This window comes from Epinephelus moara, chromosome 4 (assembly GCF_006386435.1).
Source record: "Epinephelus moara isolate mb chromosome 4, YSFRI_EMoa_1.0, whole genome shotgun sequence".
Taxonomy (NCBI): domain Eukaryota; kingdom Metazoa; phylum Chordata; class Actinopteri; order Perciformes; family Serranidae; genus Epinephelus; species Epinephelus moara.
Genome location: NC_065509.1, coordinates 16,952,245 through 16,979,971, shown reverse-complemented (window position 1 = coordinate 16,979,971; position 27,727 = coordinate 16,952,245). Strand labels below are relative to the sequence as shown.

The 27,727-nt window shown below is 43.5% G+C and overlaps 2 protein-coding genes across 5 annotated transcripts; one reads left to right on the top strand and one right to left on the bottom strand.

Moving 5' to 3' along the window:
* Positions 1-6,427: 6,427 nt before the first annotated feature.
* si:ch73-43g23.1 (serine/arginine repetitive matrix protein 2) lies at positions 6,428-16,179 on the bottom strand. 3 transcript variants are annotated; one of them, XM_050043062.1, is made up of 2 exons: positions 15,726-16,179; positions 6,428-15,282 (listed from the first exon to the last, which is right to left on the bottom strand). In XM_050043062.1, the coding sequence occupies exon 2, from the start codon at positions 15,180-15,182 to the stop codon at positions 6,969-6,971; it is 8,214 nt and encodes a 2,737-aa protein (XP_049899019.1). In that variant the 5' UTR covers positions 15,183-15,282; positions 15,726-16,179; the 3' UTR covers positions 6,428-6,968. The 3 variants fall into 3 exon arrangements, with proteins under 3 accessions (XP_049899019.1, XP_049899018.1, XP_049899017.1); XM_050043061.1 differs by having other exon boundaries at positions 15,829-16,179; XM_050043060.1 differs by having other exon boundaries at positions 6,428-15,261; positions 15,829-16,179.
* Positions 16,180-19,876: 3,697 nt separating this feature from the next.
* rmnd5b (required for meiotic nuclear division 5 homolog B) lies at positions 19,877-27,345 on the top strand. 2 transcript variants are annotated; one of them, XM_050043241.1, is made up of 10 exons: positions 19,877-19,977; positions 21,737-21,912; positions 22,117-22,259; positions 22,338-22,475; positions 22,673-22,773; positions 23,170-23,336; positions 23,990-24,155; positions 24,396-24,498; positions 24,582-24,736; positions 26,544-27,345. In XM_050043241.1, exons 2-10 carry the CDS (start codon positions 21,774-21,776, stop codon positions 26,605-26,607), a joined length of 1,176 nt encoding a protein of 391 aa, XP_049899198.1. In that variant the 5' UTR covers positions 19,877-19,977; positions 21,737-21,773; the 3' UTR covers positions 26,608-27,345. The 2 variants fall into 2 exon arrangements, with proteins under 2 accessions (XP_049899198.1, XP_049899199.1); XM_050043242.1 differs by having other exon boundaries at positions 19,878-19,933.
* The last annotated feature ends 382 nt before the right edge of the window (positions 27,346-27,727 follow it).

The window sequence follows — 27,727 nt, the reverse complement described above, 5'->3', positions numbered from 1 at the left end:
GTTGTATGGAGGTATGCAAATCCCTGCTGTGAGTCAAACTAAGTCAAGCCAAGTTAGCACATGTGCATAGAAAGCCCAATAGGTACCCTACAAGTAAGCAGACAGACAAAGTTAGCAACTAGCTGGCAAATATAGTGGATCATTGAGCTAATGTGGCATTTAGTTCCCTCAGTAGTTGGTGGAGACCAAAATGGAGTTAAAAGTAAAGTGGATATTGAGCTTACATGTCACAAACACAACTCCGTATAAAGACTGATGTTGCTCCTTATCTACCAAATGCCCCCAATTGACTGTAATCTGTCAGTGCATGTCTCACAGGCTGTTTCTGGCCATTTTATGGCCTTGTTACAGTTATTAGTTACATTACCTTTTGCTGACAAGGAAACCAATAACAGGAGCATGGTAAGTTCACACTTACAGAGTTTCAAATAATGAGGTAAAGGTTAAGTAAAGTAAAGTAATCCCTGCCAGCAACATCCACAGGCTTCTGAAAGTACAAGTGTGAATCTGAAAGTGAGCATAATAGGTCCCCTTTAATGTAAAATCAATGTGAAAGTAATGTAATATTAGGAGTATGCCTGATAACACTGATGGGGAACTGTTTCAGAAATTATTTCCTTATTTCCAAATCTCCAGAGAGGCTCTATTATTTCTGTTATTATTATTCTAGTAAAACTGTGGGTTCATTAATTAGCTCCTGACTTGCTGGTCGTGTTTGCCCTGTTTAAATTTGGAGCTGAGATATTTCACAACTTGGAAGTCATAAAGATGTGCTACTTGTGTCAACTTTGACCCACATAATCAATGAATATTAAACTTGGTGAACAGTACAAAGTAAAAGCGTGCTGCCCACCTCTTTGCCTTTCCTTGTGTGGTAATTTGTCACCCTCTAGCTCTGCTTGCACCCACCAACTGTTGGACACCTTGGTGTTGACCTTTGCTAATGCTGCATTGTTATGCATTCCATGTGGATCTTTATGTGAGAGAAGGGGAACATAAATATTACCTAAACAAAACTGTGAGACTGATGCAATTGCTGTTATTGCTTTCTGCTCTAATGTCTAATAGTTGCATTATTAAATGTCTGATGTCTCCGGGCCTGTGAGGCCAGGGCCACCCTTGCATGACTCATTACTTTTACTTCATGCTGGAGGAATCTGGTGACCCACACACACCAGCCCATAACAGACCTGACCACTGAACGAGACCAAAGGCTGATTCCCAGGAGATTCCCTCGCGCTAATATCTGCCAGACCTCTCTGCAGCTGACTGCAGCCCATGTGGGCTAACATCGCCATCCAGCTCAGTATGCAGAGCTTTAAGAAAAGGTGGAGCAAATAGCTGACACGGCATGGTATCTATTAATAAGAATTTAGACATGAGTGATTCAGGATGGAGGCAGCAAACAGCTTGTTCCTGTCAATAACTCACCTCTCCCTGACACACACACGCACACAGACATACACACATGCACTCAGTTTCTCTCTTCTCATTCCTTCCATTCCTCATTGATCTGCCATCCAGGTCCTGGGAGGAAGAAGAGGAGGAGGACGGGTAAAGTGATCAGGCTATGACATCATTTTTTGGCTACCTCATCTTCAACGAGTGTGTTTATGTGTATGGTGTGTGTGTATGTGTGTGAGTGTGCCCCCGTCTCGGAGACAAGGCTAGACTCATACTACTGTAAGTAACAATTTCCTTCCTAGACATGAGGGGTCCTGGGACACCGAAGGGACTAGACTAGTCTAGACTAATGAATTCCACTATAAATGAAAACATCTTCTTACTGAGCTGTTTTTAGTCTGTTATATTTGAGCTGTTGTAGCTCATATGAAATAACCTCAAGCTAAGGCTTCTCTGTGTAATTAAGCACTTGGCCAAAATCAATCATTAGAAGCAAACGTTTCTGTACAGATGAGTCATGAGAAGCTTAATGATTTGTCTGATTAATATTATTACCAGAGCTTGGGCTGAAGCAATAGCAGGAGATGACGGGAAGTCTGAACAGTCAGACAGGTAGGCACCCCACCTGGTGGAGAAAGAGGGACGTCTGTATGACACACAGAGTTGCACACGCAGCATGAACTCATTATTATGCCTTGTGGTTGCTAGGTAACAAGGTGAATGCCGGAAGGCTCGGTTTCAGGTGTTCGCTCGGCGTCTCACATGGCCCTCCTTTCTCTTATCTCTGATCCTATTGCTTCACTCACCGGCTGTCACAATCAGCGTACGCACTGCACACACATTTCACGTAACCCCGCCCACTTCCTCCAGGAAAAAAGCCTTTTATGGGCATTAACCTGCAAACCTGAGCCTACATGTAAGACAAAAAGATAAATAGGGGTGAATTTTGTTTGCTCTGTGTTGGCATTTCTCAAAGTGTCTTCTCCCTTTTTATGGCCTGTCATAATCAATAAAGTTTGCCTATGTTACATGGCAGTATGAGGTTAAAGCGGCGTTGCTACATCAAATAAGAAGGGCCATAATCAGTTACTCAACATTAGGGGGGGCCATTTTCAATCTACACCTTTTGTGACTCAGCCCTTGAGGGAGGTATTAAGGAGAAAGTCTTAGAAACTTTACAGCTAAACAAACCACTTTAGATTATTTTTTAACAAAAATCTGAGATCTGAGGAAAAGTGCAAACACAGACTTTTTAATGACATTGTTTATGACATACTAACACTATGAAAACTATACCAATCAAAAGTGATACAGCCTAACGTAACACTCATATTCGAGTTTTCTACTTTTAATATATACACTTTTAATACAAAGACAGTACAGGGTTTGACACTGATAGTACCTTCTCACAGCAATGGCTTCTGCTGGGGTACGGCAACACCACTAGCATAAATCACACGCAGAACTGCATTACATTGTAAAATTAGAACCAGTAGTATTAATAATGGCAGTGTGATAACTTTATTTGTAATTATAAATACATTTGCTATAATTAGTTGAATGGCTATATGGGGGCCACTGACATTTTTTGATATATATTTTTAATCCATATATTGGGCGGGACATTTGGAGCATATCTAAATATTGGCGGGAATGTGTCCCCCCAGTATTATATATTGTATGTATGTATAGTGTCTAGCCGTATACCTCTGATGCAATCTATTAATTTAACATTTTTCTGATAAATATTATGGCACATTTTAGCTCCTCAGGATAAAAGCCAGTAATCATTAAAGTTGTGTATGAGGTTTACAGTGTGATGTGTAGCAGGGGGTTGCGAATCAGGAGCCGTCCAGTTGGTCACAAGATAAATCTGAAGGGTCACAAAATGCTAGATTATTATATCCTTTAAAATACTGGATAATTTAACCTTTTCTGGTCACAACTCATAACTTCAAGTAAACTGACAAAAGTGGACACTGCTTCATTTTGACAGATTACAGACGAAGAAGATTGTACAGTGCTTCAAATCAGGTGGTTTTTAAATTTGGTGGCCCTTTTTTTAACCAAGAATGACCTCTCTGTTCCCAATTAAGGTTTCCATCCAGACAGAAGTTACTAATATCAGTGTCTGACAGGGACCAGACATTCACCTCATGATCCGGTTTCCTCCCTTTGATCGATACATCACACACACACAGACAGTCATGGACAGACTGACTGATACACAAAGTGCTCCTTCATCTCTCTCTGAGTCGGCAACACAGTCATCATTAGCCTCAACTTGTCTTTTATAAACTATTGACATCTAATCTCTGCCCGCACAAGCAGAGGGCACCGGCTGGAAAATGTCAGGAAGCACATTGCACATTTTATTCCAAACAACTACTTATCATCACTTAAAACTCGGCCTGTTATCAAGCTGCCTGGCCCATGCCACCCACTCTTTTCTACATTCCTGATACCAGGAAGACAATGCAGAGAGGACTTTTCCATTGACCAATCAGCCTCCCCCCTGGTGGGTCCAAACATCAAACGTGGCTGTGGAGTCAAACCCACCCACTCACTCCTGGGTGCGGCATGGATGATGGAACTCCTACAGAGTGTGTATGTATGTGTGTGTGTGTGTGTGTGTGTGTGTGTCCTCACATTGTGGGGTAGAAAAGTGGCCACAGAACCATAACAATAACAGACGCACTGGAAAGAGCCCAGAGCCTTTCTAATGATGTCATCCTGCCTGTTTAGTGTGTATGATTGGAATTCACTATAGTCATACACACGATGGGGAAGGATGTGTCTGGAAAATGTTGATTCATGTGAAATGATTATTAGGAGGAAGCTGCGTGATTGTAGTAATTTAAGGGCCCAGTGTGTAGGATTTAGGGGCATCTTATGTCAGAAATGGTATATAATAATCATAACTATGCTTTCATTAGTGTATAATCACCTGAAACTAAGAATTGTTGTGTTTTTATTACCTTAGAAGGAGCTGTTAATATCTACGTATGAAGCAGGTCCTCTTCCACGGAGTCTGCCATGTTGTTTCTACAGTAGCCCAGAATGGACAAACCAAACACTGGTGCCACTAAATCCTACACACTAGACCTTTAATATTTTGCCAGTTTAAAGCAAAACACACTTGTTATGCTGTCCTGAGAGTCTTATGTAGTCTCTGTTTGTATACCAAGACTGTCTTCACTGTGCTGGGATTTGTTTCAAGAAGCAGTTTTGCTGGATTATCTAAATCAAGAAATGTGTGAACAGAATGTGTCTTTTTACATTAGATTTCAGCAGGCACTGGTTTTTCACTCAGGAAAAATAAGATAACTGAGGCTGCTACTTGGAACAGGTCCCAGATGTGTGGAAGTGTGCGATTTGTCTGGAAGTGATTTTGCATGAGGCGTGTCAGTGGGTTTATACAGATTAGTGTGTGTTCCCAAGGTGTGTCTCTGATCGTTATCCAGGTTGTGACAATGCAGGATGAAGGTAATAAACTTGACTGCATTCCATTGACCAGGTGGAAGTTGTAAGGAGATAGCTAGTATTTATTTTTCTCAATTAATAAACATGGGGTCATTTCGAAATTAAAATTAATTCATGAACCTGTGTATTATCGCTAGTGTTCTGTTGTTACATGCTGTTGCTGTGCAATGATTACGTTTTAACTGATAAACTTTTCGGCCTCCTATCTTCTCACTTATATGACGTGCCATAATTACACAGGTTTAGTGTGCTCCTTAGTAACAAGGTGGCTGTTGTGGGGATTAAAACAGTCTTTCTAATCAGGACATCACAGTATCTCTCTTCTGATTCAGTACACATCCCTAATGATAAAGAGTTGTGGATTCCACACGTTTTGCCAGGTGCTGTCTGTGTTACATCCCCTCCAGATGTGTTCCTGAACAGCTTCGCCTCTCTCAGATGAAACAGTGTTTTGTTCAATCAAGCCACATGCACAGCCACAACCACACATATACACACTAAAGCCCCTCTCAGCTACTGGTCAGACCTCTCATTAATTTTACTGCCATCCACATCAAAGAAAGGGGAGACCAATTTTGTCCCTCTGGCCTAACAAATTGGGCTCTGGCTTCAGTTAACAGGGTCAGGTTTTGATTAGGAAATCATTAAACTGTGTTTTACAGCAACTGTGTCTTCTCACGAGAGGTTAGCAGATTGAGACATACCTTCAGGATGGGACTTCCTGTGTTGCTCTGGTGGTCTGTGGCACCCTCAAGTGGTCAGCCGGTAGTACAATGTATTGTAAAATAAAAAGGGGACGTCTCTCTATACTGAATATGAATGCTATCTCTGTCTTACAAAAGTTATGGTGAGATAATATACATTTATTCAATTACTTGCATTTGACCTGATGGCTCTAAATCATTACCAACACCCCTGATTGATAAATTAGTATCATAAATGGATATTGTTTTTGCTGTTGCACCCTCTTTGTAGTGAGCGCGCCCTCTAAAGGCAAAGGAAGAAAGAGCTGAGGGGTGCAGCTGAATAATACTTTACTGCAAAGGTTTCAACACAGCTAGTCAGTGCATTATAGTGGAAATACCTAGCAATAACATGCTCTTACAACTGGAATGTTTAAAGGAATGTTTAAACTAATATTTTAAATATGCACCACATTGTAATCTTTTACATATTGTATACATGTGTAAATTTGGTGCATTGATGTGGTACTAAGATGAGGAGTGGGTACAGTTTCATGCAAAAATTAAGTCACTCCCTTATTGTATCGTCCATTTTACCCACATCTCTAACTGCAGATTGCATTTTTTTCTGAAAATAATACAATCTCTAATGAAGTTACAAAGTATAATCACATTTCAAATGAAGGTCTTGCAAGACTATCTTAGCACAAAAGCTACATGACTGTAAAGTTTCAGTGTTTAACACCTTGCCTAAATGATCTGGGTCATAAATAAATGCAGCGATAGTGAACTCTAAAGTGAATCCTTAGTAAAACAGATGAAGGCACGAGAGAGCAGAGCAGTTCATATATGACATTTTTATTGGCATTGTTGTTGCAGACATAATGTGCACAAACTCACTCATCCAATATTAGAGAAACACAATAATAAAATAAATATGAGGTTCTTTGAAAACAGTATTTTCAAGTTTTTTGGGAGATATTTGTTGTCAAAGTACACACATCAGAAACTCAGTAAACCTATTGATTTGTAACACCTGTGCATTAGTGGTGAACTAACAGTATGATGTTCTTACCCTGTATCAAAAGTGACAAAAATTGTAATAGATCATTTTAGATTTATGTAATTATCTTAAGAACACCTCATAAAAAAAGGCTTACTCTCTTGTGTTTTCAAAACTATTAACTCAAGAATCATATATCTTGTGCTATTAAGGCAGCCCAGCACAGAACAAGCAGCAGCAGCAGCAGCAGCAAATAAACAACAACCAAAGAATTGCTGTCTTCAGTTGCAATGTGAAAACTCGAATAACATTACAGGCTAACATTAGACACCCCCTTTATACACTGTGTATTTAAAACCCAACAGGCTCCAGGAAGGCGGCCTCTGTCCTCTATTTCAGGACCTTTTCCCCCCTGTTGGGGGAAGGTTGGGGGGATGTTTGTGGTAATAGTCTGGTGGGGTGGGATTGGGGCTCGCATTCATCCCTGTAGGGACATAATACATACTCTCCAGGTAGCTCTGGTCCAGTGGTGGATGGTTTGGAGGCTCTGGCTTGGACCCCTGACCTGAGGGATTCCTGTAGCTGACCCCAGGCCCACCTGGGTGCATTGTTGCTGCAGCGGAGGCCTCAGGATATCGGGGGGGCTGAGGCTGAGCCTGGGGGTGGGCTTGGGGAGGAGGAGCTGCATAGGGCATGTACTGCGGAGCAGGAGCGTACATGTTTGGATTGTGGATAGGTGTGTAGGGGGCTGCTGAAGGAGGATACAGGCCTGAATGTGACATTGCTTGCTGTGGGATGAGCACTTCCACATACTGGCCCGTCTCTGGGTCAAACAACATTTTCCTCAGTGGCTGAACAGGCACCTCAATGTAAAAATACTTCCCTGTCTCAGGATCCAGGAGCACTCTGCGAGGTGTCTGTGCATAGCTGCTCTCTGAGTACAAACTGGAGCTGTCACCCCCATATTCAGAGCCATAGGAAGGCCCCAGGCTTTGAGGGCCACATAAGTACTGGGGATCCATAGGAGGAAGGCCAGGAGAGTGGCTATGGCCAGGATCACTGTAAGGAGCCCCAGTCATGCTTGGCGGCTGTTGTTGGGGGGATCTGTGGACAGGGGGTCGTCGAGGGTCAATATGCTGGGGTGGCTGCAATGGGCGGTCAGCAGGGCAGGCCTGCATGAGTGACGGGTGGGGAGGGCAGGGAGGAGGCTGGTGGAGAGGCTGATACATGGCTGGTGGCTGGCTTGGACCAAGAGGACTTGCTTTGGGAGAGCCAGGCTGGTAGCTCATTGGCTGAGGGTCAGGTCGGCACTGGTGGGGACGGAGAGGGGGCTGAACAGCTGGGTAAGGTAGTGCCTGGCCTGGAGAGTGCGGAGGGGCAGGAGGGGTTAGGTTATGGGGGCTGCGGTGATGGTGAGGAGGAGTGAGACCAGGGTGGGAAGGGCAGCCAGCTGTGCAGGAGCAGGGAGGAGGGCGGGAGGAGGGTTGATAGCGATTTGACCTCCTGGGTGTCAGATCTGGGAGCATGAGGGGACTGAAGCTCTCTCTTTCATCATAGCTTGGAGGGTCATCTGAGGCAAAGAAACGTAGGTCATCTGTTCGTTGGGAGCGTTCGTTAGAGAGTGTTCTGCGGCATGGCTGGTGTGTGTATCCCGGCACTTGTGTTGTGGAAACAGCTGCAGGTTGTTTTGTGTTGTTTGAAGCTACCAGCATAGCTTGTTCATGAGGGTATGCCATCCTGGGATACTGTGATTGGGGGTCTGGATCCATAACAGCTGGCTGGCTTGGCTGGCTGGCTTCAGCTGAGTCAGGTCCAAGAACGGGGTTTGCTTTCGGGTCAGACACTGGACCTGGAGCAGAGGTTAAACCAGGCTCAGTGGCTGATATTGGAGCTGTAGCCAAGGTTGTGGGTCTTTGTGTATATCTAGAGCTCTGAGGCGAGGCCCCTGGCTTTTGTTGCTGACCTCTGTCATTAGATGCCTCTGTCTCTGATGGTGCTGTTGACTGGTTTGAGACATTGGAGATGGTGGTTGCTGGTGCTTTGCAAGGTGGAGGTTTGAGGCTGGATACAGCAGACACAGCTAGTTTTCTTGTATAGTTTGACGTTGATGTGGACTCATTGGAGATTTTTCTATAGATTGTCGGTGAGGACACTACAATTGTTTGAGACCTCTCCTCACCTTGTGGTTTCACAGTTGTTGTTGTTGTTGTTGCTGATGGTCTTTGCACTTCATTTGGCGTTGCTCCTAAATCTGAGGGTTTAAATTTGCAGCTTGGTTTTGGAGGCACCACTGGCTTTTGAGAATTTTTAGCTATAGATTTAACTTCAATGGTTTGAGGTCTGTTGTTTCCTGTAGTGTTTGCGGGCGTCTCTTGTTTCTGTGTTTCTTTAGACAGTGACTTAACCTCAATTGGCTGTGGTCTGAATCTCCTTATTGCAGGGGACCTTGGGGGGAAAGTTGGATCTAGTCTTTTCACTGCTTCAAAATCTCCAATTTCCCTGTGTTTGGTGGGAGGTGGTGTTGGCTCCTGCGTATTTCGTAGCGGAGAAGCACTTTTTTGCTTTGCTGTGTCTTTTACTGTAGGCTTACTGCCAACTCCCTCGTCTTCTCTTGTCTTTATCAGGGTGTCTGTGTTGTCAGACATTGCTGAGGGGCCAGACGTAGTGGATGAAGAGGAGAAGGTCCTCTCTCTGTGAGACTCGATGCGACCTCCATCTAAAGGATTGGTGGTCTGAAGGGGGATCTCCAGGCAGTTCACGTGTTTATGTGGAACCCCTTTACTACCAGCTGCGCTGTGGTTGTCACCCACCACTGCTCCAATGTCAGCTTGGTAGCCTTTTTCCTTTAGTAACATGGAAACTGAGTGGCCACCAGGGGTAGTAGGCCCAGGTGAAGGTGAAGCAGCTGGGGCTTGGACTGGGATGGGAATCTCTTCCTGGGCTGGCGATGCAGATGTCTTGGTCTTGCTGGATTTATCCCTTATTAAAACGACAGCAGTGGACACCTCTCTTTCCTTACTGGGCAGTTTGGGGAGGCTGCCAAGCATGGGAGGTTTTCGGTCTGTTCTAACAACCACAGGTTTGTCTTCATTGTCTGGCACTTTATGCATTTCTGTCACAGTCTCTTGTGTTTCTGCTGCCACATTTAGATCACGGTGACACGGCTTTGCAATTGTTGTGTCTCCTGTTGTGTAATGCAATGTATTTGCATTTGAGGGGGATCTGCTTACCTCTGTGACAAGATTTGGTGAAGCCTGGGGTTTTTCACCTGGGTTTTCTGAATCTTTTTTGCTGCATGACGTTTTATTTTTGTCTTCTTTCCAGCAAACAGCCTTGTATTCTATTTGCATTGGCTGTGGACGAGACAGAGGACTTCCTTTGCTCTGAAGACGTGGAGATGAGGTTAGCAGCTTTGAGGCTTTTATCCCCTCTTTCTGTACCTCTTCCCTCTCCTCCTTGAACTCCTCCTCCCTGTCCTCCCTCCTCTCCTCCCTCCTTATCTCTTGCCTTACCTCCCTCTCCTCCTCTGCTATGACGTCTTCCCTCCTCTCCTCTTTTATTTCTTCCCTCCTTTCCTCATTAAATGTTTCCATCCTTTCTTCATCCACACTTGATGGCGTCACAGCACTAGTTGCCTTGAAGGACAGATTATACGTATTTTTCACAAGCCGCCTCACATCTCTGACTTTGTGAATGGGGACCTTCACTTTATTATTTCCATTTTCTTCGTCTTCCTCTGTTTTCTCATCGACACTGGTCTCTAGTCTTTCCTCCAGTACTTCTGGTGAAGAAGCCTCAGGTTTGTTTTCTGCCTCAGGTGTGAGACAAACATTTAGGGAGGCTTTCTTTTTCTCCACGGCTTTGAGTGTGATCTCCTGTGTCTGTGACATGTAGGCGCCCTTGGCACCCTGTTGCAGTTGTTTATGGTCCTCTGTGTTTTCACATTCCTGGTCTCTGTTTGTCACCCTGGCCTGCGTGTTGCTGGCTCCAGTGGCAGAAGGAGCTGCCGTGTTCCCGGCAGTGGCATTTGCTGAGTCACCAGCCTCCCTTCCGTCCCATGTTTTACTGTCATCTGCTCGTCGTACTCCACTTCTTGACTGTTTACTATCAAATGGTGCTTTCACCTCTGATCTCATTTCAGATCCTGATGAGGTTGCATTCCTGCTTTGAGAATCAGTGTCTTCACTTTCAGTCAGTGAAAAGTTAACACTTCTGCTGCTGCTGGATGAACTTGGCCTGTTACTGGATCTCCCTCCAAAGCTTTTTGGTGGTTTTGCTTCATCCTTTGTGCTTGGTTCTCCCCTCACAGGGAGACCGTCAGATGACAGACTATAATCTGACTGAAGGCTGGAACTTAAAATATGTGCATCAGGTTTTGGGGATTCTTTAAGTGGTGCACATGAACTCTCTGTTGGTGGGCTGTTTTCCTCAAAAGCGGGGCTCCCTTCTTCTCCTGTCTGCTCATCAGGTTGCTTATCAAAACTTTGCATCTTCTTGGACAACACACTCTTGATGAGACAAGTGGCCATCTTGGTTTTAGTGCATGTTTCATCCAGAGAGGCAGATTTCTGGAGTTTTGATTTTCTTTCATTTTGTTGATGGGGCTCAGGACTGCGCTCAGAAGGGTAGCATCCTTGCATTGCTGCTGGTGTACTGTGTTGTCTAATGAATGTCTCTCTGGAGTGACTCTCTAGAGAGGGGCTTTCCACCATCACTGGTAAACCTGGACTACTATTTTCACTGCTCTCATCCTGCTTCCCTTCTGCATTGCTCTTCCTTTTTAGCTGGATCTGTCTCTTTGGCACTCCTCTTCTCACCCTCCTGGAGTCCTCTCTTTCCACAGCCACATCTACACACTCAAAGCTGCCCATCTCATAGCGCCTTGATGGATCTAGGCCATCTGAGTAGTATGCAGATGGTTGCTGGAAGGAGAGTTCGTCATTGTCCAGCTTTTGAGCAGAACCCCTGAAGTCAGCATAGGCTGGCCAGGCTGCACTGACCCCAGCTGGGCTCTCCTGGGTAGATGGTTGAGAGATGTTGGTAGATGAACGGTGGCTGGAGTTGTACATGTCAAGGTAATCTACCTCAGGGCTTGACAGGCTGCGGAAAGCCAAGTCTGTGAACCACTTCACCTCATGGTCTGCCTCATCAAGCTCACTTCCCATGCTTGAGCTGGAACTCTGGCAGGGTCTGTTTGTGGCTGCTCGTCCAGGAGCACTGTTCTTGTTGTGGGGTGCAGGAGGATGAAGCCGTCTGCTGGAACCACCACCCCTGGTGTCTTGTTGGGGAGCAAGTCTTAGCAGACTCTGTTGTTGCTGTAGCTGCCTGGTGGCAAGCAAGCCTTCTGAATAGGAATGCGCTGTTGGCAGTCCCTGACGGGTCTCTCTGCTTGTGGGAGCTGCACTGCGACTCGCAGGCCCTTTTCTATTCCTGGCATTGAATGACAGCTCAACCTGTTCCCCTCTGTAACTGGCGTCCCCCTGCCAACCCTTCCCCTTTTCAGGAACACGCTCCTCCCTCTTTCTCTCTCTCTCTATCTCCCTAGCCCTTCGTTGCTCCCTACCTACTATTCTATCCTCCTCCAGATGCATTTCCCTCTCCATCTCCAATTGCCTTCCTTGCTTGACCCAGTGGGCCTGGCTATTATTGTCAACATAGGCAACATTGGGGATTTCCCTATTTGTGACAGCTTTCTTTAAATTTCCACTCAGTGAGGATGCTTCAACCTGAGAGGGGCTACGGCTTCTGCTCTGCCAGGGTCTGTATGGTTTCTCAGGGGCTATGATGTGAACAGGTGTAAACCTGGTGAGTGGTGGAGAGGGAGTGTGCCTTCTGTTTACATGGTGAGCCATGTCCTCTGTGATTGTCTCTCTGTTTTCACGTCTAACCTTGGTTGACAGCTGTCTTCTCGCAGGCTCAGGTGTCCAAGCTGATTTAAATGAGCTGCTGCTTTCAGAAGTTAAGGGATACGTAGTGAACTGTGGCTGTGGGTTTTCCAGTCTCTGCACAGGTGAGTTGTGGACAAGTGAAATATTTGGACTCCTGTCCTTAGAGACTTGAAGATTAGGGGAGGGAGACTTGATTGCAATGGGGGCGTTGTTATAAGTGTTCTCTTTCTGAATAAAGGAGGGGCTGATAGTTTGTTTTTCTTTAGGGAAGGAGGCAGAACTTGAGTTATCCTGAAAGTTTGCTTCCTTTGGCGTTGCTTTTCTCTCTGTGCTTTGTTGTTTCAGTGAACTTTCTACCTTTTCCTCAGCTAAGAAAGGTGAAATAGATGCAGGTAACTGTACTGCAGGTAACTGTACTGTCACCACTGGTGAACTGCTTTTGATTTCAGCTACACCTGATTTTTCTACCCTGTCTGATTCAAATGAGGGTGACACACTCTCTTTTGTTTCTGTAATATCAACTGAAGACGAATCTGCCTCAACCTCAGGTGTATTTCTCAGAGGAGAAGTAGGCTGTGTATACTGAGGGTTGTACTCCGTGGACAGGGTTGCCGGTGAATGCTGATGATACCTCTGCTCAGGAGATGAGGCAGCAGGTGATGGATCTCTACTTCTGTGCTGAAGTGAGGGACTTTGATACTCGTCCGATGAAGTGGTTTGATATCTTGGCTCAGGTGAGGGAGTGTGATGTTTCAGCTGAGGTGAAGGTGTTTGGTACCTGGGTTTGGGCGACAGAGGGATTTCAGGCTGCAGGGCAGAGCTTAGGTGAGTTGAATCTCTTGGTGTGCCAGTGGACTCTGCAATACTGCTCTGTATACTGTCTCTGCTTGGGGTCGGGCTCCTTGCTTCAGGGGACACAAGTGTCCTATCAGGCTCTGGGGTGGAGAGACGAGAGAGCTCAGGAAACGGGGGAGTGTTCCTGTCCTCAGGCTGAACAACACAATAAGAAATCCCTGTAATGTGAGGGGACGAAGTGAGGCTTCTTGATGAGGCAGAGTCAGAGTGAGGCTCTGGGAGAGAAGACTCTGATGTTGTCTCCACGTCAGAAGAACACTCTCTCCTACCGAACTCAGGTGAGGATGCTGTAATCCTGATTTCAGGTGACGGAGCAGTATGTCTGTGCTCTATGGGAGAGCAGTTGCTCGTAACTCCTGGTGATGGAGATAAGCTATAACTTACCGCAGGTGAAGAAACTTGGGCCCTGCTCTCAGAAGGTGTTGAAATGTGTGTTATTTTATCTGAGGAGCTGGGAGAGGGAGTTCTTGTGCCAGTTGTAATTGGAGAAGCAGCACTGAGCAGGCCAGGTGAGGGAGCTGTATGTCTTAACTGAGGTGAAATACTACTCTCCACAAGCTCAGGAGATGTTGCAATTGAAATAACAGGTGAGGGAGGTGTGTATCGAGGGGCAGGTGTAGACACGGCACTGGCAGGTGATAACCTTGTATCTTGGCTGTCAGGAGTAGTTGTGGTGTCTCTTTCTGCAGCTGAGGGTTCAGAAATCAGCTCAGGCGTGTGGGTGTGATGTTCAATATCAGGTGTGGAGCCTCTGCTGAGGAGATCAGGCAGGGAGACCCTCCCTCTTAACTCAGAAAAAGGAGATGATGCTTGAGTGTAAGGGGAGTAGGGCCTATTCCTCAGCTCAGGAGAGGCCAGTGTTTCTGTTGACTGGGATGTCAGCTCTGTACCACTGAAGGAAGGTAAAGGAGATGAAAGGATGGCTCTAGATTCAAAAGCTGATTCTGTAAAATCTTTGGATGTGGGCTCAGGTGAGGGACTGCTGTGTTGATTAAAGTAGCTGCTTCTTGGCTCAGGTGAGACTTGTGTGACCCTGAACTCAGGTAACGATTGGGTGTTCACTGATTCAGAGGAGGATGAGCTGACACAGTTCCTAGGCTCAGGGGAGGGACTTTGAGACAACGACTGATGCAAGGGGCTATTAAGTCTATCTTTGACAGTGGGAGTGCTTCTCCTTGTTTCAGTTTCTGAATGAGCCTCTCTGGGATTAGGTGATAATGGTGAACATCTTTTCTCAACTGAGGAAGAAGACAAGGAAGATGCTCTTCCCTCTGTGCTGGGGGTAAAGGGGCTGTTATGTCCAGGAGAGGGGGTCCACTCACCAGTGTTCACGACTTCAGATGATGGGCTAGCTGTACTAAGCTGAGGTACTGGTGATTTGCTTTTTGGATCTAAAATTGGGCTAGTGTCCTCAGAAACTTCTGAATGCCCTAAACTCAGTCCCTCACCCTCTGGCTGCCTCCTCTCTGAAGACTCGCTCTGCAACGGAGGGCTGTAAAGCCTTTCTCTTGAATCTTCGAAGCCCTCCTCTCCTTCACTGGAGCCCGGCGCAGTGTGGTAGGAGCCCGAGTCGTTCAGATCATCCACCAGAGGTGATGCAGCAGCTGTTCCGTCCACCTCCCTCTGGGAAGGGACAAAAGCCCCTACTGCAGGGCTGCTTGAGAGGGAGGGTGTCTCACAATCGTCTCCAAAAATGTCACACAGGCAGGTGGTCTCGGAAATGGCACTGCGCTGACTAGGGACGCTGATGATGTCGAAGATTTCAACGTGGTTAGGGGTGCCGTCACGGTGGCACAGGGAAAAGTTACGGTGGGGTGTGCTGCGCAGGAAGGAGTAGCTGTCCCCCTGGAGAGTCCAGCTGTCCATCGCTCGTCCACAAGCTCCAAATTCTCACTTTGGCCAGTCCAGTCTGCTCCTCTCGTCTGCTCTGGGCTCTGCTCCTGGACTGGAAATAAGATATGGTCACCTGGAAAGTATGAAGCTCATTCATTTATATCACAAGTAACACTGATGAATATCACAGAGAGGCAACAGCTTCTTGATATAGAGGCTAAACTGTGCAAAGTTTCTGTTTTGTTTGTGTGCCAACAGCAGCCTTTAACCCTTAAATGTTCTGAGAATACTTGCGGTACACTGAGATATTGTAAACTTCCAAAAGGGGCTCAGAACAGAAATACAACTCTGTCACTATGCCTTAAAAAGCAGTAGCAGGAAATCTGAAATTAACAGAACAGATTATATATAAACATTCACTTTAAACTGACTAAACTAATTCATGTGCTTAAGACCTCACAAGATTTCATCCAAACATTACATATGACAAGCAAATTATTGTAAAATATACAAAGACTGAGATTTATTCATCTAAGGAAAGTGACAATAGTTCAGTGAGCTCTGCCAAAAACATACCATTTCTCTAAAACTTCCCACATTGCTTTGGTGTCAGGCTGACGAGAGAAAGAGTGCCTGCTCCCCGTGCAAGCAGAGAGAGGCAGAATGATTGGTACTGTACCTTCGACCAATGATGAGGCTTTCCCAGGGGCATGGAGTTCCTCTCTGTTACAGTATCGCCTCCTCATCCGCTGAACTGTCTCTCGAAATCCACAGCGCACTCCACATTTACCAGACCTCTGTGCATATGCTGAATTCAGGACTGGGCAGCTCCGTACGGCCCAGTCTGTCAGAGCCGCACTGGCTAGACAACTTCAGAATGTAAAAGGCACTGTATCAGACTTGAATAGAAAAAGCACAGAGGGGCATCTCGCTCTGGCCCATTACATCCTCTAATGCTCCCATCTCCATTTCTGCCCCTCCCCTCTGCGGTGGCCTCAGGGAAATTGCTTACAGAGTCTAACCTGGATCCTTTTTCTTCTCCAGGCTGGGGTTTGGTTGGACATTGGCTTTCCTCTGTGAGCTGGGCAAGGGGGGCGGCGCTGGGGGTGGGTGGGTTTATAGTTAGCAGCAGGTGCTGATCCGGCCAGGACGGATGAGTGCGCCTGGAATCTGACACTTCCAGCCAGATCAGTCACAGGGCTCGACTATATATAGACCCGTACTATCAGGGCCAGATAGCCATAGCTTTAGCTGTTTGCTTGGGAACGGTGGTGGAGGAGGAAAGGGGAAATACAGACACTGAAGTTCAGCCCACACATTGTCCACTTCACCTCCACATATGAGGTTATACTTAACATTGAGGGCGTGGTTAATGTATACTTGTATGTGTGTGTTTGTGAGTGTGTGTCTGTGTAAATGCTGCTGTAAGGTGTATCTGGGGTACAGCAGGTCGAAGGTTAACTGTCAAATTTGACAGCTCACATGCAGAGCTCCTATGCACTGCATGGTACCTAACAACACTCGGTATGGTGCTCTCACATGTTTTGTAAGTCACGTTTTTCCTTTCCATGGCTGGATATTTTACGTTCCAGGATCACTGAAAAGTTTTTGTTACTAATTCACATTTAAGCTTTCCTGTCATATGACAACACATGCCAAACGTTGATCAAAAGGGATCATGTTATTTTATTGCACTTATTATTGTTGCTACAATAGCAGTACCCTTCAGCCACACCGTGGCTGTCTGGGCATGTTTGATGGTAGAGAGTTTGGATAAGCCCTCTGTCCCTAACCTAATACCTCATGAGATTACCATCCATTCTCAGTCATTAAGTCATTCAGGGCAAGCCAATGGAAAATCTTCGATTGCAGCCCGACTGAACGTTGCATAAGGCTCTGACTGAGGGTATATTATATCTGTTGACACAACACTGAAAAGTCAACTATCTGTTATATGGAATTTGGCTCCCTCTGAGGTGTCGTACATTGCCGCAAGTGCAACACATTATTAGTGTGACTAGCCAAAATGGGCACTGACTCCATGACCTTGGTGGAGTTGGCTCTAGTCTCAGAGCTATACAACAGCTATATATCTTTTTATTACATCATTAATTCTGTATAAACTCATTATTGTTTATAGACTCCAGAGATCCCATTTCAGAGATATCCTGTAAAGTATTTCATATTTCACTAGAGGCATGACAAACATGAATCATCATCCTGTTGAACTCTGAACAGGCACTAAAGAGAGGATGGATGATATGATATAACTCATACATCAAACTGGCCTACACTATTTCATTATGTGTTATAAATAAAAACTGATATTACATGAAAAACAGAGCGGAGGTGTAAAACATGATCGTTCATAACTATAAAGTTTCAAAAGGTTGCAGAGGGCAATATGCATGCATGCATTTGTGTGTGCCGGGTATGAGATCGTGTGAACTAAAGTGCACAGAAGCGCTGATAAATTTGAACCTCTGCGGTTAGGGCAGCACAGTCGACTGGAGGAAGACTCAGAGGGAAAGAATGATGAGCGCCTCAGCAATGGGGAGCTTTAGTCTACATCACTGATAGATTAGTCACACCAGCTTGCTCAAGTCCAAAGACCTCACCCACCCTCAGCAATGCAACACACCATTAAGCCGTGCATAAACAATGCGCTGCGTGGGCATCTATAAGCGGACAAATGTATAATAGCCTTCTAAATCAAAGGGCTTGGCAGAGAGGCTGATGTTCAGCGTCCACATGTTGAGCAAATGTCAATGTGGTCTGGTGCAGCACATCCTTATGTGTGAAGATAAATAGATACAACTAACGTTTTAAAATTCAGTGCAGCTTATATTCTCTCTGTGGGATATGAGGCTAAACAAGGGTCCAGTCACATGATGAGTTATTTAAGTGCTAGTATTTATGACAAACAGTAAGATCATATCAAACATAAGATCACATTTCAAATCTATCTTTTTTGGACTGACCTAGTTACTCCTTTGGGCCAAGCTCAACACTAGCCATGTTTCTAATACAAGTGGTGGAATGTAACTAAATATTTAGTTGACTAATCTTCTTGAGAGCAAATTGGAGGAGTCTGTACCCTTCTTGAGAATTTCTAATTCATAACACAATTCTCAAATTGTTCTTAAATATGAACATTTGCTGCCTTTCTGTGCCTGAAATTAATAATAGTGCACTGAATACTTTTGATAATTTTGTAAAATACTTTTATTTTCATTGCAGGCCTTTTACTTGTGATGGAGTATTTTACAGTGTGCTATTGGTACTTTTAACTAAGTAAGGGATCTGGATACTAATCCTACACACAGGCCCTTTACTTTTCCAGTGTTCAGTGACAGTGAGTTTTAAGGTAGGCCTACTTGTACTCCACCTTACTTGTGCTACTTTCTATTTTTACTCCACTACATTTCAGAAGAAAATATTTTATTTTTGACTCCACGACATAGATCTGACTGTTATACTTACTGATTATTTTGCAGTTTAAGACTTTGAATAGATTAAGTCAAGTAATCTGGGACACTTTAAGGTAGATTACCAAGAAAACCATCTAAAACTCTGAATGCGTTTGTTACTTTTGTTTGTGTTACTTTTATATGTTGTTATGGACCTCTGCTATGTTTCTATAGAGAAAAAAATGTTGCAAAGGAAAATAATTTCAAAACTTTGGAACTTGAACAACTTTGAGAACCTTTACCCCGCTGCGATGACATGTTCAGGTAAAATGGCACAGTCATGTTTGTTTGTTTTTTAAATGACGAAATCCGTTTTTCAGTTCAGTCATGAATTCATTAAATCATTCATGTTACCTGTGGCTATTCATTAAAAATGTTTGTCCAACTTTTCTGCTGTGTTCTTTATAGCTGCCTGTTTCCTTGGTGCCACATTGTCTACAATGGGCGTGTGTGTGTGTGTGTGTGTGTGTGTGTGTGTGTGTGTGTGTGTGTGTGTGTGCGCTTGTGGGTGTAATAATGATGGCAAATTCAGGAGTATAGTGGCTGCATCATCTTTAACATTTTTCAAGTGACAAAAATACTCCAAATGTCTGTAACATGACAAGTTAGCACACAATCACCTCTTGATTTTATGGCACCTGACAGCCTAAAAACATGCTGGTTTCACGTCAGAAAAATGTCCCATTTAAGATTAATTTTTGTTGCCCCATTTTACATGTATGCAATAAGTTCTCACCTGAAACCCTGTCCCATAAAGGTAATGCGTATATTGTGAAAATATTTCAATGATAAGGCTAACATGTAATAAAATGCAACATCCTACAACCATTTCTTATTGTTAGAGCTGCAGGACTCTTACCAAAGAGTGAAAATCAATATGCAGTATGGCTTACACTGGAAGTTCTGGGACCAGTGGAGTTTTGACTCTTTGCTCTGCCCATACTGGTTATCTCAGACTAGTAAAAATGATTGTTTCATGTAAGGCAGATTTGTAATGCAATAACTTGTTTGGTGACTGGCTGCTAATATTTAAAGAGCCCTGGATGTAAAATCTTATTTGTCCCACTTTACCTGATTCCCCCTTACATATGACTGAATTAAAAATGTGATGCGTTGCTAGGCTACAGATGAAACTACCCAAGACTAAACTTAGCTCAAACATTACATTTACTAACTATAACATGAAAAAATCATGGAACTTTTGGTGCTTGGTGTCGCAGAGAAAATGACTTTTATTGTGAAATGTCCTGCTATGGCAGAATGCGACACAGGAACATCCGCATTACGACTGCTGGTGAAGTGCTACCATAACAGGCAAGTGGCTAACGCTAATGTCTGCTAACTAATTAGCAGGATAGGTGAGTGGCGTTTATTTAAACACATTTTATATTTCAGTCAAAAGGCGACAGACGTTTTAAGTGTTGGTATAATACAAAATAACGAAGACCAGCGGGTTGTCATTCTCTCCTGAAATTATTTGGGCCTTGTCAGTCAGCAGCTAGCTAACATCAACTAGCTAAGTAGCTGCTAGCAATGGCGAGCTTTTGTAGCTAGCCAGCTTCTGTGATACCGTTTGTTTATGTTAGCTGTGCGGCTGTTTAATTTTCTAAATAACCGCACCGAAATCAAATACATGGTTAGTAGCTTGTGGCACTTTGTATTTATTATTGTCACTGAGTATTAAAAATGCGTAATGTGGCATTTCCATGTTAAAATAGAAATGTAGCTTGCGTTTATGTTGGTTAGCTCTATTACGGTAACTGCTAGGTGGACATTTTCTGTATTCAGCTTATAAGCGGTGAGTTACAGCAAAGCTATACATATCAATGATTTGATGTTTTTCTATCACGAAAGAAATGATCTCTGAGTGATGACCAGCTGCTCAAACAAAGTCACTGAGCAACACTTGCTCTCGTCACCTGATGATGAAACAATACTTATGTATGGTTGAGACGCTAGTGGTGACTAACGTTAGTAAACACAAGGCCGCAGAGTACACAGTGTGCCTGCGCTTAACATTGTTAAAGGCCCTGCTAGTTGTTAGCACTGTTATATTAAGCCAAACTTTATTTTTATCAGGGCACTACGGGGTCGGTTTGCCTTTTTCCTCCCTTGAGAACAAACGAGTGTCTACTAGCCCTTAAAGGTCTCTCTAAAATATCGTACCTCAGAGCTGGGGTTGTACTGTTCAAAGACAATCATAAGATTGTCAGGAAGATGTGCATTTTGGCAACTGGTTTGTGACATTGAAATAATGGCATGGTCTCTTACAGCTAAATAATTATCCCACAGTCCTTATTTGTTGGATTTCTTTTGTGTTCAGCCCACTGCAGAAAACTACAGACATCTGGAAACTACAGATAAAACAAAAACATGAATTACTGGAGCCTGGCCAATACATCAGCTGGGTTATCATCATATCACTGTTGGCATGTTCATTGTCCAAATATATGTTTGAAGTAGTTTAGAAACAGTGTTGCTATTATATGGCACTGACAAGTTTATTTTTCAACATTTATAGGTCATTCTTGATACAGTTCTTTAGAAAATATTTGAGGGTATTGTTTAAAAAATGATTTATTATGCTTTGTAATCAGGTGAAAAAACAATGGAGCTGAAACGATTAGTTGATTGACCAGAAATTGATCTCCAGCGATTTAAAAAGTAGATAAAAATAGATAAATTGTAATTTTTCGAGTAAAATAACCCCATATATGCAGTTCCGTTCCTGCCAATATCTGAAGATAAGAAGCTGCAGTAAGAGTATTTTGGGGTACTTTTATAGTACTTTTCTATGAAAAATGACTCAAACCGATTAGTCGACTACTGAAATAGTCACTGATTATTTTAATAGTCGATTAGTCGACTAATCGTGGCAGCCCTACTTTTGATTAAACGATTTATTGAGAAATAATTGGCACATTAATCTTGATGAAAACAAGTGTTAATTTCAGCCCATACAACTGAAAAAAACATCTGTTATATTGTTATCATATTGTCTAATATCTGTACTGGTGTTGGCCAAAAAGAAAAACAGTGTCAATCAGGCAGTATTACATGTTCACTGACTTTGACCTGCATTTTGTCCTTGTCCTATATTTTTTTCTCTTAATCTAGGTGTCTTTTTGTGTGTGTGAGTGTTCCAGTCTGAACCATGGAACAGTGTGCGTGTGTCGAGCGGGAGCTGGAGAAAGTGCTTCATCGCTTTGTAATGTACGGCCACCAGTCTGAGGAGAGGCTAGACGAGCTCCTGCGCAGCGTCTGCGAGATTCGAGGACAGCTAGTTGCTTTCGGTAAGAAATACTGATGCACACAAGATGATGAAGATATATTTATATAAGTGAACTAAATCTTATTCTCAGCTGTTTTTTTTTGTTCCATCAGAAATTACAATTGTGCTTTGTTAGTTGTGTTTCATCCATGCTGTATTATAATTAATAAGGCACATATTGTTGTAGACCTGCACAGTGAAGACTCTTACTTTCTCTCTTTTGCAGGAGTACAAGATGCAGACTTATCAGTCCTATCTCAGACTATGGCACAGTGTTGTAAGAACATCAAAGAAACAGTGCAGATGCTAGCCTCCCGACATAAGGACATCCATGGCAGTGTGTCAAAAGTGGGCAAAGCCATTGACAGGGTAAGAGTAAGGAGCAACTTTCTTAAGCATTTAACATTTTGTACACATATACTTAACCTCTAAAATGCTATTCTGCAGAATTTTGATGCAGAGATCAGTGCTGTGGTGGCAGAGACGGTGTGGGACACCCCAGAAAGACAGAAATACCTGAGTGAGACCATTGTGGAGCACCTGTACAGACAAGGGATGCTCAGTGTAGCAGAGGATCTTTGTCAGGTAAGTAAGCCTGAAGCCTTGAAACTAATTTTGTAATGAAAAAGCAGCCTGAGTGGTTTCTAAGATGATTGTGTTCTGAAACATATTAATGCAAATGAATTGAGGCAACATTATGGGGCCTCAAATCTAGTGTAATCCTTGTTTTTCTGTCAGGATTATTAATGTAGAATTCTTGCTACCCATTGTTTGTTCCCCAGGAGTCTGGTGTAGTTATAGATATGAGTATGAAGCAGCCTTTCCTGGAGCTGAACAGAATTCTTGAAGCTCTGAGGATGCAGGACCTCAGGCCGGCACTAGAGTAAGTTTTCGATTTCCTGTTATCTGTGTCTAGACAGTCGTCATCTCCGTAAAGAGAACAAAATGGCTTGCACCATTTTCACACATTGGTAGAGAGGGAGACATTTTAGCTGCTTTACTTTAAAATGCACTACAAGAAGTACAAAATCCATACAACATAGCATGGGGGAATACACTTAAACTTGAGGAAACTCCCTGGTCACTGAGAAGTTACTCCTTCTATAAAGTCCCAAAATGCTCGAGGAATGTCTATTGAGATTAGGTTTTCCTTGGTCATGCTAAAGACGTCACTTTTAATCACATAATGATGATTGGAAAAGCTCCCTCCAGGATGTTGATCGCTGTAAGTGTCGACATAGATGACTGTACTTATTCATGGCTGTGCCTTTTTGAACAGATGGGCTGTGACGAATCGGCAGCGCCTTTTGGACTTGAACAGCAGTCTAGAGTTCAAATTGCACCGCTTGTACTTCATCAGCCTGCTCAGCGGGGGAATCGCCAACCAAATGGAGGCCCTGCAGTATGCCAGACACTTTCAGCCCTTCGCCTCCCAACACCAGAGAGGTAGACAGTATACAGTAGCATCATCGTGACTAGGGCTGCAACTAACGATTATTGTCATTGTCGATTAATCTGTCGATTATTTCTTCGATTAGTCGACTAATCATTTTATCGAAAAATGTGTTAAAATGTTGAAAAATGTCGGTCTGTTTCTCCCAAACCTCAGAATTATGTCATCTAATGTCTTGTTTCGTACTCACACCAAAGGGTTTTAGTTCACCGTCATGGGAGAGTGTGTAAAGCTGCCAATATTTCAACATAAGAAGCTGCAATAAGAGTATTTTGGGGTACTTTTATAGTACTTTTCTATGAAAAATGACTCAAACCGATTAGTCAATTACTAAAATAGTTACCGATTATTTTAATAGTCGATTAGTCATCGATTAGTCGATTAATCGTTGCAGCCCTAATCGTGACATTACCGACACTAATACACAAAGTGCTTAACTTGAGTTGTGTTTCACAGTTTTTCTGAAACTAGAAAGAAGTGTAGGCTCTGAGTTTTTTAAGGAGAGTCCCCACAATTCAGGAATAGTACAAGAGCAACCAAGAAGGAATGAAAGTCTTCTTCAATAATTCTGAGGCCTTTTTTTAACAATACTCATGTAATGTTTGATTGGTTGTGTGTCCACACCTGTACTTTTTTGTCCTTCTAGATATTCAGATTCTGATGGGCAGTCTGGTGTACCTGCGTCACGGCATCGAGAACTCTCCGTACCGCAGTCTGCTGGAGACAAATCAGTGGGCAGAGATCTGTAACATCTTCACCCGGGATGCCTGTGCTTTACTGGGCCTGTCTGTAGAGTCCCCACTCAGTGTTAGGTAAGACAAGTATGAACAACACCCTACACCTCTTTTCTGATTTCCTGTCAGCACCTTTACATTTATACCAACGTTGAGACTAAAGTTAAAACAACTCATTTCTATTTTTTTGAAGTTCAAGATTAAGTATAAACTGTACCATTGCATCGTCATCACCATGTTGTCTTCTTCAAGCCTGTGCTTAAATCAGTTTAACCAAAGTCAAACTGTAACAATGTTGCAACGTCTGTTTGTCTGCAGTTTTGCATCGGGCTGTATGGCCTTGCCAGTGCTGATGAACATCAAGCAGGTGATAGAGCAAAGACAGTGCAGCGGAGTCTGGACGCACAAAGATGAGTTGCCTGTATGTCCCTTTGAATTTCCAAACAGCATATTATCACTCATTTCTCGTCATTCAGTTAATTCTCATCATTTCTGTTGCTGTAGATTGAAATCGACCTTGGGAAGAAATGCTGGTACCACTCTGTGTTCGCCTGCCCAATCCTCAGGCAGCAAACCTCAGAGAGCAATCCTCCCATGAAGCTCATCTGTGGCCACGTCATCTCCAGAGATGCCCTCAACAAATTGACTAACGCTGGGAAGTAAGTTGGCAGTCTGATTGATTGATATGTGCATGGTGGGATAAGGTTGTGTGAGTAGCAATAGTTACAAAAGTTGTGTTGGAGTCTTGGATCACAACATTTTAAGGAACCCCGCTAAGGAGCCGTACACATGCCACATCTTTAACCACCTGGAAATCGCAAGGTCGGGCACTGGGCGCTACTTTTGTGCCTTTTTTGTGCCAGCTTTCAAGAGCGCAGTTGCAGGTTGTGTCTGAGGTTGCTAAGCATCCCCAACAAGCACAGTACCATAGCCTGTTTACCTAAAATCCTGAGTGCAGAGCTGATCTTCCTCCAGGCGCCTATCGTCCATGGAACAAATGTAAAGCTCTGGCAGACCTGCCCTAACTTCATTTTCCATATTTATCGCAGACTGATATTTACGGAAGAGGGGGAAAGATATCTGTCAGCTGTGATTGAATGGTCCTCGTCACATGACACGTGGTGCACCTTGCTGTATTCCAAAAGTTGAACTTGGTTTATCTCAGAGTGCTTGGGAACACGTGCACGCTGCGACGGCGTCGCTCTGGCATTTGACCACACCTGCTGCGTGTCTACATTGAACCCAGCAATATTTCCTTGCAGTAATTTCGCTGTGGAGGATATGCTGAAAACGGCAACAGCTGATAGAAAACTTTTTGGTTAAGATATAAAAACTTTAGAAACTGACATTATATGTAGGTCTGTGTCCAGGTTGCAGGTGAAAAGAGGGATCCGACTCCTTTTGGCTGTTATCAAAGAGCAATTGTGTTGTCACTCTAGCAAGGTAGCGTTGAAGATCTCATTTTAAATTTGTGTTTTTGCAGTGCTGCTCCACAAGTTATTGACGGTCTGTCATGCACATATGTTAGCACTGTGAATTTTTTTCTGGTCCCCAGTGAACTGTGTTTCACTGTGTGCACCTGAGTGAGCCATAGTGTTATCGCTGCATCTATAACGTACAGTAGCCCACAAGCATGCAGTGTCAATGAGTGAGCAGTGTTATTAGCCACTCTGACCTAAGAATTTGTTTCTCTAATTACATAACCACGCCCAATGAGCAGGAGTACTGTATCAGCATATCTAAAGCTGTAGTTGATAACTAATAACTAAAATAACCAAAACTGTCATAATATTCTGAAAGAAGTATGCAAGATGAATAGTCATGTCCCACCCCTACCTCCTACTTTCTCTGCATTCGCAAGAATCTACTGTGTTGCACCAAAAAACAATTAGTCAGAGCCGAGGAGTTTCTAATGCAGCTGTTAGTCATGTCAGTTGCTCTGTGAACTGTGGTCAAACTGTCAGACTAGGCAATGGTGATCGAATATGATTCAGATTTTGTTACATATTTCTCACCTCAGATGTTTTCAGAAACATATTTTAGTGTACTGTTTAGCTGCAGTGCTGCCTAGTTTGACACCTGAATTTTCTGCTGTGCGCCAGAACTCATGAGTGAGAGCTGTATTTATCATTATGTCTGAGAATCATAGTGAGAAGGCAAATAGTAAACATGGACTTGTGAAATCTTCACTGATGTTTTCTTGCATTTAAAAACGTAATGTTCAGCTGGGCCACTTCTCATAAAAAGCAAGCTTGTTTTAAGGCTGCAGTAATGTGGTGAAATTAATTAAAATAAGTGTCTTTCTGTAAATTAAGAAATCAATCCAAAAACTGTTTATTTTGGAAAATGGCCAGCTCTGTAAAGTGTATAAGATTTGTAGTTAATCAGCCAAAACAATCAATATGGTCTGTTAAAACTGTAACATCCTGTTCCTGCTCTCCTCACCCTCCCCTGTCTCATCCTCAGGTTGAAATGTCCGTACTGCCCCATGGAGCAGAATCCGTCACACGCCAAGCAGATCTACTTTTGATACGGCACACTTTATTCACGAGTAAGGATGAAGTTCCCTGGAGCTCTTTGCATTTCCAGGACCATTTGCTCTGGCCCTTTTTCCTCTGTCCCTGGCCTCTCGGCCTGTTATTGTAAGCATTAAGGTTTTATCCCAGTGCTCCTCTGGACAGCCTTGGCCATCCCGTAACCCACCTTGGACCTTCCAACTTTGCGTAGTATACAGAGTCCAGCGGGAATGGTCAGACTACGACCTGTAGTAGAGTGAGGAGTCTGTCAGTAATGAGAGCATCCTCACGAAGAAGCACCTCTGAAAAAGGTTCATTCATTGAAACTCATTTGCAAATGCCTGCAGAGTTATAGGCTTATCTTTTTAAAGTATGTAATACTTTATAGTGTTTGTTTTCTCGGCTTTATCGACTGTTTGAGTTGGACGACTGCTTCATTTTTTTCTCCTTTTTTTGTGACAGAAGCAGTTGAATGATAATGGATGGGTGAGTGTGGGTAAATGGTATAGATAGGCAGTGTCTGGTTTCAGAATGGTAATAATAAACTTCTATTATACATGACAAAAACCACGGAAAAACAAACTGTGCTGAAGGTTTCTTATTTGCTGGTGAAGGGAACTGTGGAGGTCTCCCTCGAATCGAACTCTTGATTGTGACCCATTGCTCCTCCATAATGTAATAAAGGCCTCACGTAGCTTGAAAGTCACTGTTGGCTGATGTATCCATTTGATCAGTAAAACAATTAACTCATCAATGGGGGGAACAGCTTTTTTTGTTTGTTTGTTTTTTTGGACTGACTGCACCAGCAAGATTTTTCCTCATTGTAGAAGCCATTTGTCTTGTTCTATGTATGTATTTAACAAACAGTGACAAAAAGGAAACAAAAAATATATACTACTGTGAAATGTGCTTTGTTTCTATTTTTCATTGCGACAACGGCTCATGTAAAATAGTAAATTAAACTGAACGGCAACGTGCGTAATCAACACTACTGCGTAACTCTCAGAGCTATCGACTCAACAGTTCACATCACGGTTGTGCCATCGAATCACTCTGCCCTGCATTGTGTATCCTAAGCTTGCAAGCCATGTGATTTGGAGATGTTAAAGTGGTGTGATGGTAGCCGTATGGTCT